The 14,825-nt window shown below is 42.1% G+C and overlaps 2 protein-coding genes across 5 annotated transcripts in view; both read left to right on the top strand.

Moving 5' to 3' along the window:
- ZC3H7B (zinc finger CCCH-type containing 7B) overlaps positions 1 to 4,792 on the top strand; it is a 49,994-nt gene extending 45,202 nt beyond the window's left edge. For all 4 annotated transcript variants that reach the window (XM_082241281.1, XM_082241283.1, XM_082241280.1 and 1 more), the window contains exon 23: positions 270 to 4,792. In XM_082241281.1, coding sequence (XP_082097407.1) covers positions 270 to 462 — 193 coding nt within the window. In that variant the 3' untranslated portion in view covers positions 463 to 4,792. The remainder of the gene's footprint in view (positions 1 to 269) is intronic.
- Positions 4,793 to 11,627: 6,835 nt separating this feature from the next.
- TEF (TEF transcription factor, PAR bZIP family member) overlaps positions 11,628 to 14,825 on the top strand; it is a 28,099-nt gene continuing 24,901 nt past the window's right edge. Inside the window, exon 1 of the mRNA XM_082241320.1 lies at positions 11,628 to 11,842. Coding sequence (XP_082097446.1) covers positions 11,740 to 11,842 — 103 coding nt within the window. The 5' untranslated portion in view covers positions 11,628 to 11,739. The remainder of the gene's footprint in view (positions 11,843 to 14,825) is intronic.

Genomic DNA, 14,825 nt, shown 5'->3' with positions numbered 1-14,825 from the left:
TAATAAGGTTATCTCATACCTTTAAACAACAGTTACAGTTCAGATGTTGCTCAGCTCCAGCTCCCATCATACCTGACAATTGACCCGGCTGGCTTGTTTGCCAAAAAAGTATCCCTCTTTTGCCTTGGGCCCTTGCTATGTTTAGTAGAAAAAACCCCTCTGTAGTTTGAAATTAGTTTTCTGGTGTCAGATACTGAAGAACTGAGGGAAATGGTTAAAAATGAAAAAAAACCCTAAAGTCTCTTAAGCCATATGTTGTCCTCCTGCAGATTCCAGAAGACAAAATCCTGCCCTGAAGGGGAGAAGTGTCGCTCTGCTCATGGCCAGGATGAACTGACAGAGTGGCTGGATCGGAGGGAAGTCATGAAGCAGAAGCTGGCCAAAGCCCGCAAGGATATGCTGCTGTGCCCCAGAGATGACGACTTTGGCAAATACAGCTTCCTATTACGGGATAGCATATAATTTACTGAGGGTGGTGAGAAAACAGGCAGGTTTTCAGAACCAGAGATGTGGGAAGGGAAGGAGCAGGGCAGTGACAAAGAGACTGGTAGTTCTTCCACAAACCTTTCTTTGATTGTAAGATAATCAAGATGATTTACTGATGTTGAATGGGATTTTGAATTGATTCATCTATAGCCAGGGAACATGATGCTCCTAGACTTTTGTTCTATCTCCCCTGCTCCCTTTTTAAACATAATTTTTCAATCTACCACTTTTCAACTTAATAAAAAAAAAAGATACTGTTTTGCGGTGTTTGGTAAATAAGAGGGAGGGGGCTTCTCACTTTGGTTCCCAAGCTCCTGGATCCTTTATTTGGGGTGCCTGATTGCTGGAATATTGCAGCATCATGGACATGAGCATAGAGAGATAGTGGAGAAATGATGAGCAAGTGGGGTTTTGTTCAGTGTTGGTGACTGTGCAGTGCTGTGTGCTTCTTCTCCACAGACACCCAAACTATTGTGTAGAAGAATAAGGAAGTAACTTAAAACAAGCCCAGTTCAAGCTATCTTTAAAGTTTTGAGGTGACTCTGGTGGTTGCTGTAGGCAGTAGTAAAAAATAAGATCATATTTTTCTCTGTGTATTCTAAGATTACCTCCTCCTTTCTGCCCATTCCAATCCCTCTCAGGTAAGGGAGGACAATGAATTTCTAGTCCAGCTAGAAAGATTATCACTACATTGCCTTTGGAGGTGGAGGCAACAGTATATTCCCTGCCTTCCCATATAGCTTATTCTGTTACCCAAAAAGCAAATTGATAACAGATTGTTGTGTTGGACCTTTGTTTGTTAAGCATAACTGTGAAGATTCTTCCTCCTACAGTTGGAGCAATTGTACAATGCAGTCTTTACCTCTCCGTAGAGACACCAAAAACCAAGATGCTCTTTTGAGGATTGACATGTGCTTAAGAAAAATTAATGTTTGCAGGTTGTGCAGAGAGCTTGCTTGGTTGTTACTGAAAGTGTGTCAGTTCCACCTTAGTGGTGCCTCCCGCTCCCCGTATTGGATAGGTGTGTGTGTCTGCAAAGACCAAAAAGCAATGATAGCAGAAATGGACAGAAATTATGTAAAAGGAATCCAGTCGTTTAGATTAAAAATGTTTGCCATATAAAAAGCAGAGTCAGGTTGGAAACCTTTTTTTTTTGTCATGTAAAATATGTGGTGCCACTCAGATAATAAAAAATGTAGGTATACTTGAAATCAAAGATATAATTAAATGCAAAGAGAGAAGTTAAAAATGTTTCCACAAGAGAAACTGGTTAAACCAAGGTTACAAAGAAGGAGAATAAAACCTTCCTTGCATATGAATGTTTCATTTCCAAAACTAATAGATTATCTACAAATAGCCTCCGGCAACAAGAATACATTAAATCAGCTTTCTGTCCGCTCGTTGACAGTGGACAAGGTTCCTAAAAGACAATATGATCTCTTCTTTATCAGTACTATTTAATACACCTTTAAAAGTGAGCTTCCAGAAGCTATCATCCAAAGCATGCTTTCTATGAGTTAAGTTCCATTGAACGCCATGGGGGCTGCTTTTGGGGTAAGCATGTTCAGCACTGGGCTGTAAACGTCTGCAAAAAATGATGGGAACATTAAACAAAACGTTCTGTGAAATAGGGGTTGAAGAAGGGGGGAAAGTGCTTTCATTTTATGACACTTGGCATGATGTGTGTGTTGGACACATCTGTTCTGGATAAGAATGCAGGTGATCTAAAATGTGCACAACTTATATTTTTGCAAGCTAAAATGCTCAGCACTTGTGACTGAACAAGTTGGCGCAATTCTATTTTTGGGTCTAAGAGGAAATGCACTAATATGTGTATTAAAAATTAGTATGCAGTATTGGAATATTTGCTTTATGTTTTTCAAGCAGATGATGTGTGATCTGAATGAGGAGGTTTCATGCTGAGATGTATCTATCTAGGACCTGCAGTCTTGGTTATACTATCTATTTTATGAAATTGTCCAACTAAGAGTTTTTGATATTTAATCAAATTTTATAACCCTTTCCTACTTAAATAATATTAATTAAGATAATATAAGCTATCCCTATAGACATGAAGAGGCCCAAATAATTGTGATAAGGAAGGGGAAGTAGAGTGAGCAGGGGAACATAAGATCACTAGGTTAGGGTTCTCTGAAACCTTTTGTTGCTTTATTTTCTTTCTAACTGATGATCAGATGCCCCATTACTCATTTTTGTCAGTATCTGGCCTTCACACTTATTAACCCACTTGTACCTATCGTAAAACCAATTTAAAGATATTTGCTCTTTTTATAAGCAAAACCAGCTACTTGTTTTCAAATAGGCATATTTTGTTAGACAAAAAACTTGTATTCCTAAAGAGGAGATGTAGGTACTTTTCATTGGTATCTTCTAGGAGAAGGTTATAGCTTTTTGTGTGTTTAACTCCCAGTGAATGGTAGTCATGTACCCTGACCACCACCATTCCATGGAATAATCCACACGTCGAAAGCTATGATTCCCTTTTATTGATTTGATTATTCTAGAATTTGAAACAAAACCACTCATATCATGTTATGTGTCTTCCATTGGCCTAGATTTTGATAAAAAGGGAGTTGGCATTTTCTGCTGTCTTGCCAGTTTAGTAGTCTTAATGACACTGGATTAAGCAAAGCCACAGAAATTCAACTGCAACTGAATGAGCCAAATCACTCCCCTTCCCACACATAAGCATTCTGTGTATTTGCTTGTTGTCTGCTTGGCCATTATGCTTTCAGTCTGTTGGTCCTATTTCTCAAAATACTGATGAGAGCAATTGACCAGCTTCTGGAGTTGAAATGTTAACCTATTTGGGACAGACAGAGGAAAACACACATAAGAAAATGGATGTTTAAAATTCTTAAACTATCTGCATCTAGAAATGTAACTATATAAGTGTATGCTCTACCATGAGTAATAATATGTGAATTTATTTAGATTATGGGGTGGGAAATGTTTCCTTTCCTCTTTAATTAAAAAATAAACTGCTTTGCAGCCTTTTTTACTCCAATCAATACTACTTTGATGGGGGAGAAAAGGGCTTTTGTGGTTTATGGAAGCAGAGTTTATAGGGGTGGGAACACATATTCCTGGGCATTGCAGTGAGAATCAACTTTTGTTTTTTTCCTGATATGATAACCTGATATGTGGTGTTGCAGTATTTTGTCACTGGACTTGTTCTAGTGTGTATATATGTAACCCTTCCATAAAACATATATACACAGGTATTAAATATATCACTCTATATAATATTATATATGTATGTGGTATTGAAGGAATCTTTTTTTATTGAGGGTTAAGGAAAAGGACTCTAGCTAGGGAAATGCAGCATCTCTTATTGAAACAAAATGATGTTAGGGGGAGGAATAGTTCTGTTGCATTGAAAAAGAATTATTTATGCTGACAGGGGATCATTACTCCAATTAGTGGTGAACTCACCCATGTAAATATCTGCCCATTCCATGGGAAGAAATGTTCATCTAATAAATAAGGTGCTAAAGAAAGCCTTTTGATTATTTTCTTAAGAAAATGGACGTTGTCAAGAGCAGGGGGTGGTACTTTGTCCTCTGTTTATCTTTTCCCCTTGGTCTTTATATAAATAGGATGGGGTTATTTTTTGTGCTATAGCATCTCACTGTATCCATAGCACTAGCAGTTCTTCAGCAATCAAGGGTGTCAGCCCACTGCTCCAGAACAACTGAATAAAAGAAATAAGCATTTGGATAACTACCATAAATGACCTAGCAAGGGAAAGATTTTCAGGAGGGCAGACACATCTGAGAATTATAATGAAATTAGGTCACTGGTTATGTTTAAATACTGAACAAACTGTGCTACAAAGAGCTTGGCAATGCCCCTTTCTTAACATAAAATAAAGTTATTGGTTCAGTCACTGTATTATAAAATGCTCCAAAAAAGGAGGGAGGACTCCTTTCCCAGATCCTCAAAGTTGAGGGAAGGGTAGGTTTGAATGGGATAGTGATTAACCAGGCCTTCAACCAGGCCATCCCTAAGAAATTGAGTGAAAGGGGAAAGCCAGTGAAGGGAGATGCTATATTTCTAAGCTGATCTTGTAATAAGTTGGAGAGTCCTTCAAAATGTCTTCGTATTACTATATTTTAAGAATACCACGCTTTACTATTACAAAGAAATCCATAGTACCTTTCAGAAGGTCTAGTATCCAAGATAATAATGTAGATGTTATAACAACTTTCTTGTTCCTAATGAGACAGATTTGCTTCTTTTAGCCTTTGTAATAGAAAATAAAAGTGTGCACTTTAAACCCTCACCGTGTGTGCTGTATTATTCCTTGGAACGAGAATGGCAAGGTGGCTCATCTGTTTCTTCATGCGTGGGCAACATGGCTGGTATGAAACATGATCAAAAAGTGATTCATTTGTGGCCTAGGATAGATCTTTCTGTTTTAGCTACCTCTCATTTAGAATGAAGTACCAAGTCTCATGTCACACAGTTCCCATGATGTCACTACTCTCATTACTTACGTACTTCAGATGTGGGGAACCTCCAGATGCTGCTGAATTACAACTCTTATCATCCCTGGCAATTGGCCATGCTTGCTGGGACGGTTGGGAGTTGTAGTTCAGCAACATGTAGAAGGCCAAAGTTTCCCTACCCTTGATGTCCTGATGTCCTCCTGATCAAATGACTGTTGATCCATCCCACTTGTACGTACCACAATGACATTGGCATTGCTTACTGAAAAACAGAGTGGCAAGAATTTTCTTCTACACCACTGGTTTGTTACCCAGGTGAGGGTACACCTGAAATAAAAACATGGAACTAAGAGAATAAAAGCAAGTGCAACGGATCCAAGTTAGGGACCTAGTTTATTAACTACTGCACATGAGGACAGAACAACTTAATAATAAATAATAATAATACATTTTATTTATATCCCGACCTCCCCAGCCGAAGCTGGGCTCGGGGCGGCTAACAACACTAAAATAATATAACATTCTAAAATCATTTCATTATAAAATTAATTCAAATCAAATTGATGGCAACCATTGGGCTAGAGTTCTGTGAGGATTGCCAAAGGAGGGAGTCAGGCTGTGCCCTGGCCAAACTTAGCAGGGTTGTTCTTGCCAAACTGCCAGTTAAGAGAGTCTGCCCAGAGGCAAATCAGAACAAAGCTTATACAGTATAGTAGTTCAAGCACAGCACTCTTTTAAAAGAGTCATAAAACATCAAACCTTCTACTTGCATCTACCCCAGCCAATAAGGCCAGTGGCCAGGGATGGTGGGAATTGTAGTCCAAAAGCATTTGGAGGGCCATAGGTTTACCAACTGTATAGTATAGACTGGCTAAATATGCATATCATGCTTGATTTTTTAAAAAATGATAATCAGCAGGAGAGAAGTCCAGAGGAAGATCTTCTGAAACTCTACTTCTGCCTACATGCAGTAAAGTGTGTGTAAAGGAGAGAGAGAAGGTGTATGTAAACCATTAAACTTGCTGCATGGTTCACATTCGTGTAAATCCTGCCTAATCTGAGAGGCGGTGCCTGTGCCATGCAAGAAGGTGGTTATGTACTTTATAAGCACATTGACAGTTCTTGTTGCTATTTAGAGATGTTAGCACATGGCCCATACATTCATGGGGCTTGTGGCCTTATTACAAAGAGTTGTGTACAGCTAGCTTGGTGTACTTCACTATGCCTCAGGTTAATCAGCTCTTCAGCCTCCCAAGCTTCTATGGTAGCAAATTACCACAAAGCAAATTGCTGTTTGAAGATGTCAATAATCACAATTTAGGGTTATAAATACATGTAACCGTGATTGGCGCTTTTGGCCCATATAGTATTGTAGTGCAACGTCATCTGAGACAATATTCCAAATATGTGACTTAAAGCATTTCCCCCCCACCTGCTGCTGATGTGCAGGTGTAAAAGACGAAAAAACAACAACCCTGGAGTGAAAGTTCACAAAACGGCTTGCTGATGCCTTGTGGAGGGATGGAAGAGGCCTGTTACTTTGTGGTGTTTTTTTCAAAATCAAAACTGGTGTCAGATGATTATACCAGCCATTGCTGATCAAAGTGAGGGGAAGTACACAGACACTGAAGAGTCTTAACTTTGAGAGGAAAAGGAGAAATGGAAGTCCATGGGATGGCGTGGGCCACAGGAAGTGCTTATTTTAGGATGTCACATGTACTGTTTACTAATAATTGGGACATTCATGCCACCACACACTGATTGGCATGAGGACTACTGAGGTCAGGCAAAGGACGTCAGACGAGCCCTGCCTGATCTCACTGTGGCCAGCTAGATGCCTGGGGGGAGCCACAAACAGGACATGAGCACAAACGGTACTCTGCCCTCAGTCTGGATTCAGTCTCTGGCTAGAAGCTCCAGAGGCTTTTCTCCCTCATAATATTAAAGCTGGGGAAGATGGCAATGAAGCTGAATGTTAGAAGCACAAAGCATAAAGGAAAGGAGGTACTTCTTTACACAGCACGTAGTTAAACTACAGAATACGCTCCAGTAAGATGTAGTGATGTCCACCAAGTTAAATGGCTTTAAAAGGATTGACAAATTCATAATAATTTAATAGTCATAATATATTATTTATACCCCGCCCATCTGGCTGAGTTTCCTCAGCCACTCTGGGCAGCTCCCAATCAAATGTTAAAAACAGTACAGCATTAAATATTTAAAACTTCCCTGAACAGGGCTGCCTTCAGATGTCTTTTAAAAATAGGACAGCTGCTTATTTCCTTGACATCTGATGGGAGGGTGTTCCACAGGGTGGGCGCCACTACCGAGAAGGCCCTCTGGTTCCCTGTAACCTCACTTCTCGCAATGAGGGAACCGCCAGAAAGCCTTCAGCGCTGGATCTCAGTGTCCGGGCTGAACGATGGGAGTGGAGACGCTCCTTCAGGTATACAGGACCGAGGCTGTTTAGGGCTTTAAAGGTCATGGAGGATAAAGCGAAGTCCTACCTCTGCCTTCAGAGGTAGCAAGTAAGGCCAATGCCATTGCACTCAGGTCCTGCTTATGGAAAAGAATACTGGGCTAGATCCAGCTTGCGTTCTCTTAGGGCTGCAAGGGACAGGGTTCTACAGGCCCTCTCCCACCCAAATAAAAGGCTGCTTGGCTGTCATAAGAACGTAAGAGGCTGCTGGATCAGGCCAGAGGCCCATCTTGTCCGGCATCCTGTTCCCACTGTGGCCAACCAGATGCCTGTGGGAAATCCCCAAGCAGGTTCTGACCACAGGAGCCCGCTCCCCTCCTGGGGTTTCCAGCAACTTGTATTCAGAAGCTTTGCTGCCCCTGACTGTGGAGGCGTGGTCATTGTGGCTACTAACTACTCATGGCCTTCCCCAAGGATCGCCTTGTCAGTTGCCCCGAAACTGTAGGTAGGTGAAAGAAAAAACATACCGGCTGCAGTCATTGGTTAGTGGCTTAAGAACAGGTGGGAGGTTGCCCATCCCTCAGAGCAAGAGCAGACATAACAGCTACCACCTGCTCTCAGAGTCACTGCCATGCGGGGAGGGTGACATTGCAAGAGTTAGGAAAAATCCAATTATATTTTTTAAAACAATTCTTTACAAAATATTTGTACAAGTTGCTGAGAGCCTTAAGTGGCATGGGACATAAATTGAATAAATACATAACCGTTTGAAACTGTTGGGAAACTTTCTCAGTTTTTTGTTTTGTTTTCAATTTGTGATTAAGTGCTTTGCCATGTTTGGCTAGGTATTCCTAACATGATCCAAATGCATTAGGCAGCTATGAATGATCAGGTTTGGCAAAGCGCTGGAAGAATGCTTCCAAGTCTCTGTTAATTAACTTCAGTTTTTACTGGTTTTAGTTTCTTCATCCAAACACATAGTTTTCTAGATGGGATTCAACCACCTGGTCACCATCTGGTAATTCTGATATACTTTTTTTCTTTTAAGTGTAGCATCACCATCATTCTATCTGGAATTTTATTTTCTTCCCCAAAGGCAGCTGTTTCAGCTATTGGTGTATCATATCCACTGTGCCCAAGAGAACTGGAAACCAATCTGATACATTGAAGAGAACATTTGGCTGTGAACATGTTGGAGACTTGGGTTCAAATTCTCACTCAGCTATGGAGGTCTATTCTACAGATCTGGTGGGACACAGTGGTACCTTGGTTCTGAAACTTAATCTGTTCCGGAAGTCCGTTCCAAAACCAAAGCGTTCCAAAGCCAAGGCATGCTTTCCCACAAAAAGTAATGCAAAATGGATTAATCCATTCCAGACTTTTAAAAACAACCCCCAAAACAGCAATTTAACATGAATTTTCCTATCTAACGAGACCATTGATCCATAAAATGAACGCAATAAACAATGTACCGCAGTCACACAATCAATCAGTAGCTGAACTGGGTTCCACATGGTCACACACACACAAAAAGAGCCACATAAACACAAAATAAATAGCAAAAAGAGACAGACCTCAGCGTAACTCTCCAAACGAAAGTGTGGCACTCAAAACAAGTGTGGCACTCAAATTGTCAGCGTAACACTCCAAACAAAAGTGTGGCACTCCAAACAGAAGTGTGGCACTCAAAATGGAAGTGTAACACTCAAAACGGAACACGTTCTACTTCCGAAAAAAGTTCGCAAACCAGAACACTTACTTCCAGGTTTGCAGTGTTTAGGTTCCAGGTTGTTTGAGAACCAAGGCATTTGAGAACCAAGGTACCACTATATTTGGTCTATTCTCTTGTGGTGACAGCGGTATTCAGCTTTCAGGCTGCTAGGCTAATTAGGCTTGGCACACCCACAACTGTGACAGGGGTGTGTATGTGTGTGTGTGTTTTGCAGGCATTTCAGTTCCTCGCACTGGGCAAGGATCTTGCAGGTAAGGCCTCCAGGCTCAAAGCAGTGTGTGGGAGGGACTTGTGTAAGGGGTGCCAGGGAAGAGCTGAGGCTTGTTAACATTGCTTCTGGGCAACTTGTCTAGGTGTGAAGCGTGACTGGGGGATGGGATAGCTGACTGCACCCATTGGAATAATCACAGTTTTAAGCAGGCTTTGCAACACCTATCGCTACTGGACTGAGATGCTGACATAATCACACAACTGATTCAAAATGGTACCAGTCTGTCTCTTTGTATAAAACAGGCTGCATACACTCCATCCAAAGAACCCTGGGAACTGTAGTTTGTTAAAGGTGCTGGGAACTGTAGCTTTGTGAAGGGTTAACTACAGTTCACAGGATTTAGGGGACGTTGCCTTAAAGTACAGTATGTTATGTTCACAGTGTGGTAAAGTATTTGAACATAATTAGGAACATGATGCCTAATAAAGCATGTCTTAAAACTGATGGCAAAAGTAAGAAGATTAATTGGCAGCTTTGGATGATCCCTCTCAGTATCAAGCTATATAGCATTAGGAATTAGAGTTATACTTGAGACCAGAAGGGCTCTAAACTTGCCCTGTGGGCCTCTAGATATTGCTGCACCTCTATTCTCACCATCCCTGGCCACTGGCCTTGCTGGGTGGAGCTGAATGCGTCAGTCTAGAATCTAGTCCAGAATAACCAGAGCATGTTTAACAAAACTCAAAGTCTGCTTTATTCAGATAGTGTTGCAGCTAATGAACTAACCTAAGCTGTTAAAAGGCACCTCTAGCCACCAACGACACTTGGGCCCCAAATATAGTGCCACCCTCAGACTATGTATAAGGTCATTGCTCTATTTTAGTTTTGTATAAATATGGCTTTAAGATAAACAGTACAGAAAGGTTCCTGGAAATCTTGCGACAGATTTTCTGCTGATGCCATAGAAGTAGAAACTAGATTACAAGTATGGTGTTTTCCACACCCACTAACTCTGAAGCTCAAAGCAGCAGCATGGTGTGTCATTTTACTCCATGAGAAACAGGATGAATGAAAGTGACCCATAATTCTACCGTCTTAGCTACATTGATAGCATACGTTATAACTTTGGCAGAACGTATTTGACATCACATGTGCACCCAGCAGCAAAAGCAAAGCAGTATCTCTTTAAACACCACAAACTAAAACAGCTCAAACAAGTTCCCTGCCATCTGCATTGAATGCCACAAATTCCCACCAATCATAGATGAGTATGTCCATGGCATCTTCAAATTAGCCATATGCAGAATGTGGATCTACACACGGCAATTAATTTCCCCTATGATTCCTTTACCCCACACCCAGGCCAGATTAAAGGACCCCACAACGCAATTCACACACACCATCAATCACTCCAAGAATTGTGTGCGATGAACCACTTGAACTGCAGGTGGTCATCTTCTTTGTGAACAATGGGAACACAGAATTACGTAGTTTGTGGGTAGCAGGGTTAGTTTGTGGGCAGCAGTTGTGATTCCACCTGAAAGACTGCTTTGTTGCAAACAGAAGCAAGCAAGCAAACTCTACCGCTTCTGCCTTGCAGCTTCTATTGCCAGGTCATATATTAGGTAACTGAATTAGGTACCATGGGGTTTTATCCAAGAGATAGAATTGTGATTATACTACTTAAGGTTTATCTAATTTAAGACTAAGACCTTTGATCCTATGGGTCATGGCCCCACACAAGACACTGAGTAGCATATGAAAAATAAATCTAGAAAGCTGCCTACAGTATTTTGATGGAGAAATCAGAAATACTGAAGGTGGCAGCTTCCAGGGTCACGCTGCGAACCCCTTCCTAAGAAGACGGATGATTTGCAAAGCCGCTCCACAGTCTGAAAACAAAACAACACCAGGAGGAACTACGGCAACTAATGCATTTATTCTGCCTGATCCAGAGAGCAACCTATGATTTACTGGCCTGAGGTTGGCATTGTACTTTATGGTTGTGATAGACTGTCAGAATCCTCCTTTGATTTCTTGCCCGTCTGTTCACACTTGAGATTTAAGCCTTTCCTGCGACCGAGCCCATTTCCTCTCGCAAGTTAGGTAACCGGCCCAGTTCTTTGGGGCCTGATTGGCTGCAGCGGGCCCTGTAAACCAGCCCTGGCAGACCGGCCCGGCCCTGTTTGCCATTGGCCAGCGGGGAGTGGGCGGGGCGGGCTGAAGAGTTCTGGGCTGCGCCCGTCTCTGATTGGCTGTTCCTCTGGCATCCTCCCCCTGCCAGGAGTTGTTGAGCAATATCGCTCCGGGCTCCTCTTGTGACTTCTGCTGGAAGCCCGTTCTCCGCGCTCAGACACGCGTCCGGCCCTTCTTTTGGGAAGAAGAAACGGGATCGTCCTTCCCCAGCCCAAGGCGGGAAATGTCCAGCTGCAGCAGACTCGGAGCCCCTCCTGCCATGGATTTTCCTGAAGTGCTGAAGTCTCTTCTGGAGTACTCGGTGCCCTGGACGGGATCTCTGAAAGGTAGGCTGTGCTCCTTTTGCCCCCAAGCCAGATTGGGAGAGGGAGGGGTGGCGGCATACAATATATTGGCTTTGGCTCTTCTTTAATTCGACCTAAGCCACAAGCATCGGGAAAGTCGAGAGGAGCCACACGTGCTGAGAGCCACACTTTTCTGGTGCTGCTAGATTAGGTGTGGGTCGGGGAGGGGGCGGCCGCAGACTTCGGAAGAAGCTGTCAGATACGTGTGGATGGTCCGGTTTGATCTCTCAGCTCAAGCAACTACTGCTGCTGCTGGAGCCGTTCTATACTTGGGCATCAAAAACTCCCAGGATTTCCATACCTTTTAATTCCGCGAGCTCAGCTCCGGCGGATCATGACCACAACAACTATATGACTTTTAGAAGACATCTGAAAGCAGCCCTGTTTAGGGAAGTTTTTAATGTTTGATGTTTTATCGTGTTTTTAATATTCTGTTGGGAGCCGCCCAGAGTGGCTGGGGAAACCCCGCCAGATGGGCGGGGTATAAATAATAAATTGCTACTACTACTACTACAACGTCAAAGGTCTTCCAATGAGAGCAAGTCGACGATCCCACAGGTTTAAATCAGTGTCACGTCGTTTTATGGCGCTGTTTCTGAGGCATAAGTTGCTGCTTCTCCCTCCACCTCCCAAATGAAATCGAGCCATCCGGGAGTAGAATGCTTTAACAAGTGCTCCGATGGGCTTTGGGATCCGTTGGCTGATGCTTTCTCTTTCCCGTTATGTAGGCGTTTGTTTGGGGGTTGTTGTTTTTAAGTCGCTCGCTGCATTTCTGGCTATTGGCCAGGAACTCATCTAAATGCTGTGGTGCGTATTTTAGATATGGTCCTGGTTACTATAACACAAGCTTGTGGTCGTTTCAGGGTCCCAAACATGTGCAATAAGGCAGGTTTTTGTGGGGCAATGTAGTGAGTTGATGCAGTGGGGAAAGCCTGCTGAAAGAAATTGCCTGCTATGTGAACTGACTGCGGCAACAGGAGAGAGATGATGGCCAAAGTTTAGTTGGAATGTTGTGCCATGATGAAAATGGGAGTAAAGGAGAATACATGTTTCTCATTTTTTAGGTCCCTCTAGCATCTTCCTTTTGTCATTGTCTTGTTTCTGTCCTCTACTTCTTCCTTTCAGAAACCTTTGCAACAAACCACTGCTATAAAAACAGAGCCAGATGTCTGTTCTGTGACATCCGCCCCCCAGAACTATTTGATATTACTGTAAAAGATCATTGGAAACAGGAGGTCCAATTTAGCTCTGGCAAAATAATTAGAACTGCACCCAAGAGGAAAAATTATGCAGACCAGACAGTTAATCCAGAATCAAATAGTATGTAATTGTTCTGATAGGTGGTTGTTTTGACAGTTTATATACCACCTAATTATAAATGTATCCAAATGGTTTACATCAAGTTCAACAAATAACAATACAGATTAAATCAGTTAAAAACTATTAAATCAGAAATTACTTAAAATATCTACTGGAATAAAGAAAAGGCTTCGGGTTCAACAGGGAGTGGGGGGATGCTGGATATTAGTTAGGAGAGAGTTCCACAAAATTGGGTCCACAATTCTGAATGCACAGCACCTGATGGATATGAATTGTGCTTCCAAGACATTCTGTACCAAAGGACTGAAACTACCTAGCAGATTTTAGATAAACAACATGTGAAGAACAGAGGCGCGCAACGTGCAGTCTTCCAGATGTTGTGATACCACTCCAACTCCCATCAGCCCCAACCAGAATGGTTGATGGGCAGGGATGCTGGCAGCTGCAGCCCAGTAACATTTGGAGGTTACAGGTTGTCTGTCTCTGGTTTTGTATGAACATACAAAGGAAACCAAACAGATCTTTGAGGGTGATGATTTACTTTTCACTGGATGTGGTTTATCTTGGCTACTCAGAAGCTGAATTCTTAGATTATGCTATCTTTGAAACGTTGTCAAGGGAACCTCCCTCTCCCTTAAGCAAACAACTTTCCATTTTTACTTGCTATGTTCTTTGTAACCTAAATAAAGCAAATGCACATGAACACACACAGAAAGAGAGGTTGCTACTCATTCCTCTAAAACAGGAGTCGGTATCTTTCCTCCTACCCAATGGCCTCCTTCACCTTGGATCACCTTTCTGGGGTTCACAAGCTAGCAGTGGGTGTGGCCATCCACACACACTCACACACATTCTTGGAACGTACAAGTTCACAGTATCCTTCTTTGGTTGATCCATGTGGTTCAGCTATGAAGGGGGCTGTCACCCACTCTCCACACATCACATGATTAACAGTGGGTGTGGCCATCCACACACACTCACACACATTCTTGGAACGTACAAGTTCACAGTATCCTTCTTTGGTTGATCCATGTGGTTTAGCTATGAAGGGGGCTGTCACCCACTCTCCACACATCACATGATTAAGTTGATGAACAGGGAGGGACCACCCCAATGAGGGTGCTTAGCTCTACCTGCCTCAGTGCTGCCTATTTTATTTTATCTGCTGCTACCCAAATCAGTGTGATCTTGCAGAATTTTTGTAGAGGAGGGCTAGATCAGACCCCCAAGAAGCAGGGCTCCCAAACGTGCCTTATTTATTTATTTATATTTTTTAAATTTATAGACCACCCCTCATCATAAGATTTCAGGGCAGATCCCAGACTTACATTGTATTCTATTATGTTTTGCTGTACCTGCCTATTTTGTTGTTCACTGTCTTTTTAAAAAAATAATGTTTTTCATTTATTCTTTATGGTACCAGAAGATACATTTTGAGACAACGACTGTTACAACAGTAAACAACAAATAACTTGTCATGATAAAATTACAGGCTTTTGTCATGCTGTGTAATAAAGTTTCAGTTGATTACTCTAAAAGATCACATCACATTTTCCCGTGAGTGTTGGCTGGATTTCTGCCAGTCTGAAGTATTTATGTATTCAATAAACATTTGCCATTAGTTATAAAGGAAACAGGGGTTGTG

Source organism: Podarcis vaucheri, assembly GCF_965113315.1.
Source record: "Podarcis vaucheri genome assembly, chromosome: 10".
NCBI lineage: Eukaryota > Metazoa > Chordata > Lepidosauria > Squamata > Lacertidae > Podarcis > Podarcis vaucheri.
This window is presented reverse-complemented; position numbering and strand designations above follow the sequence as displayed.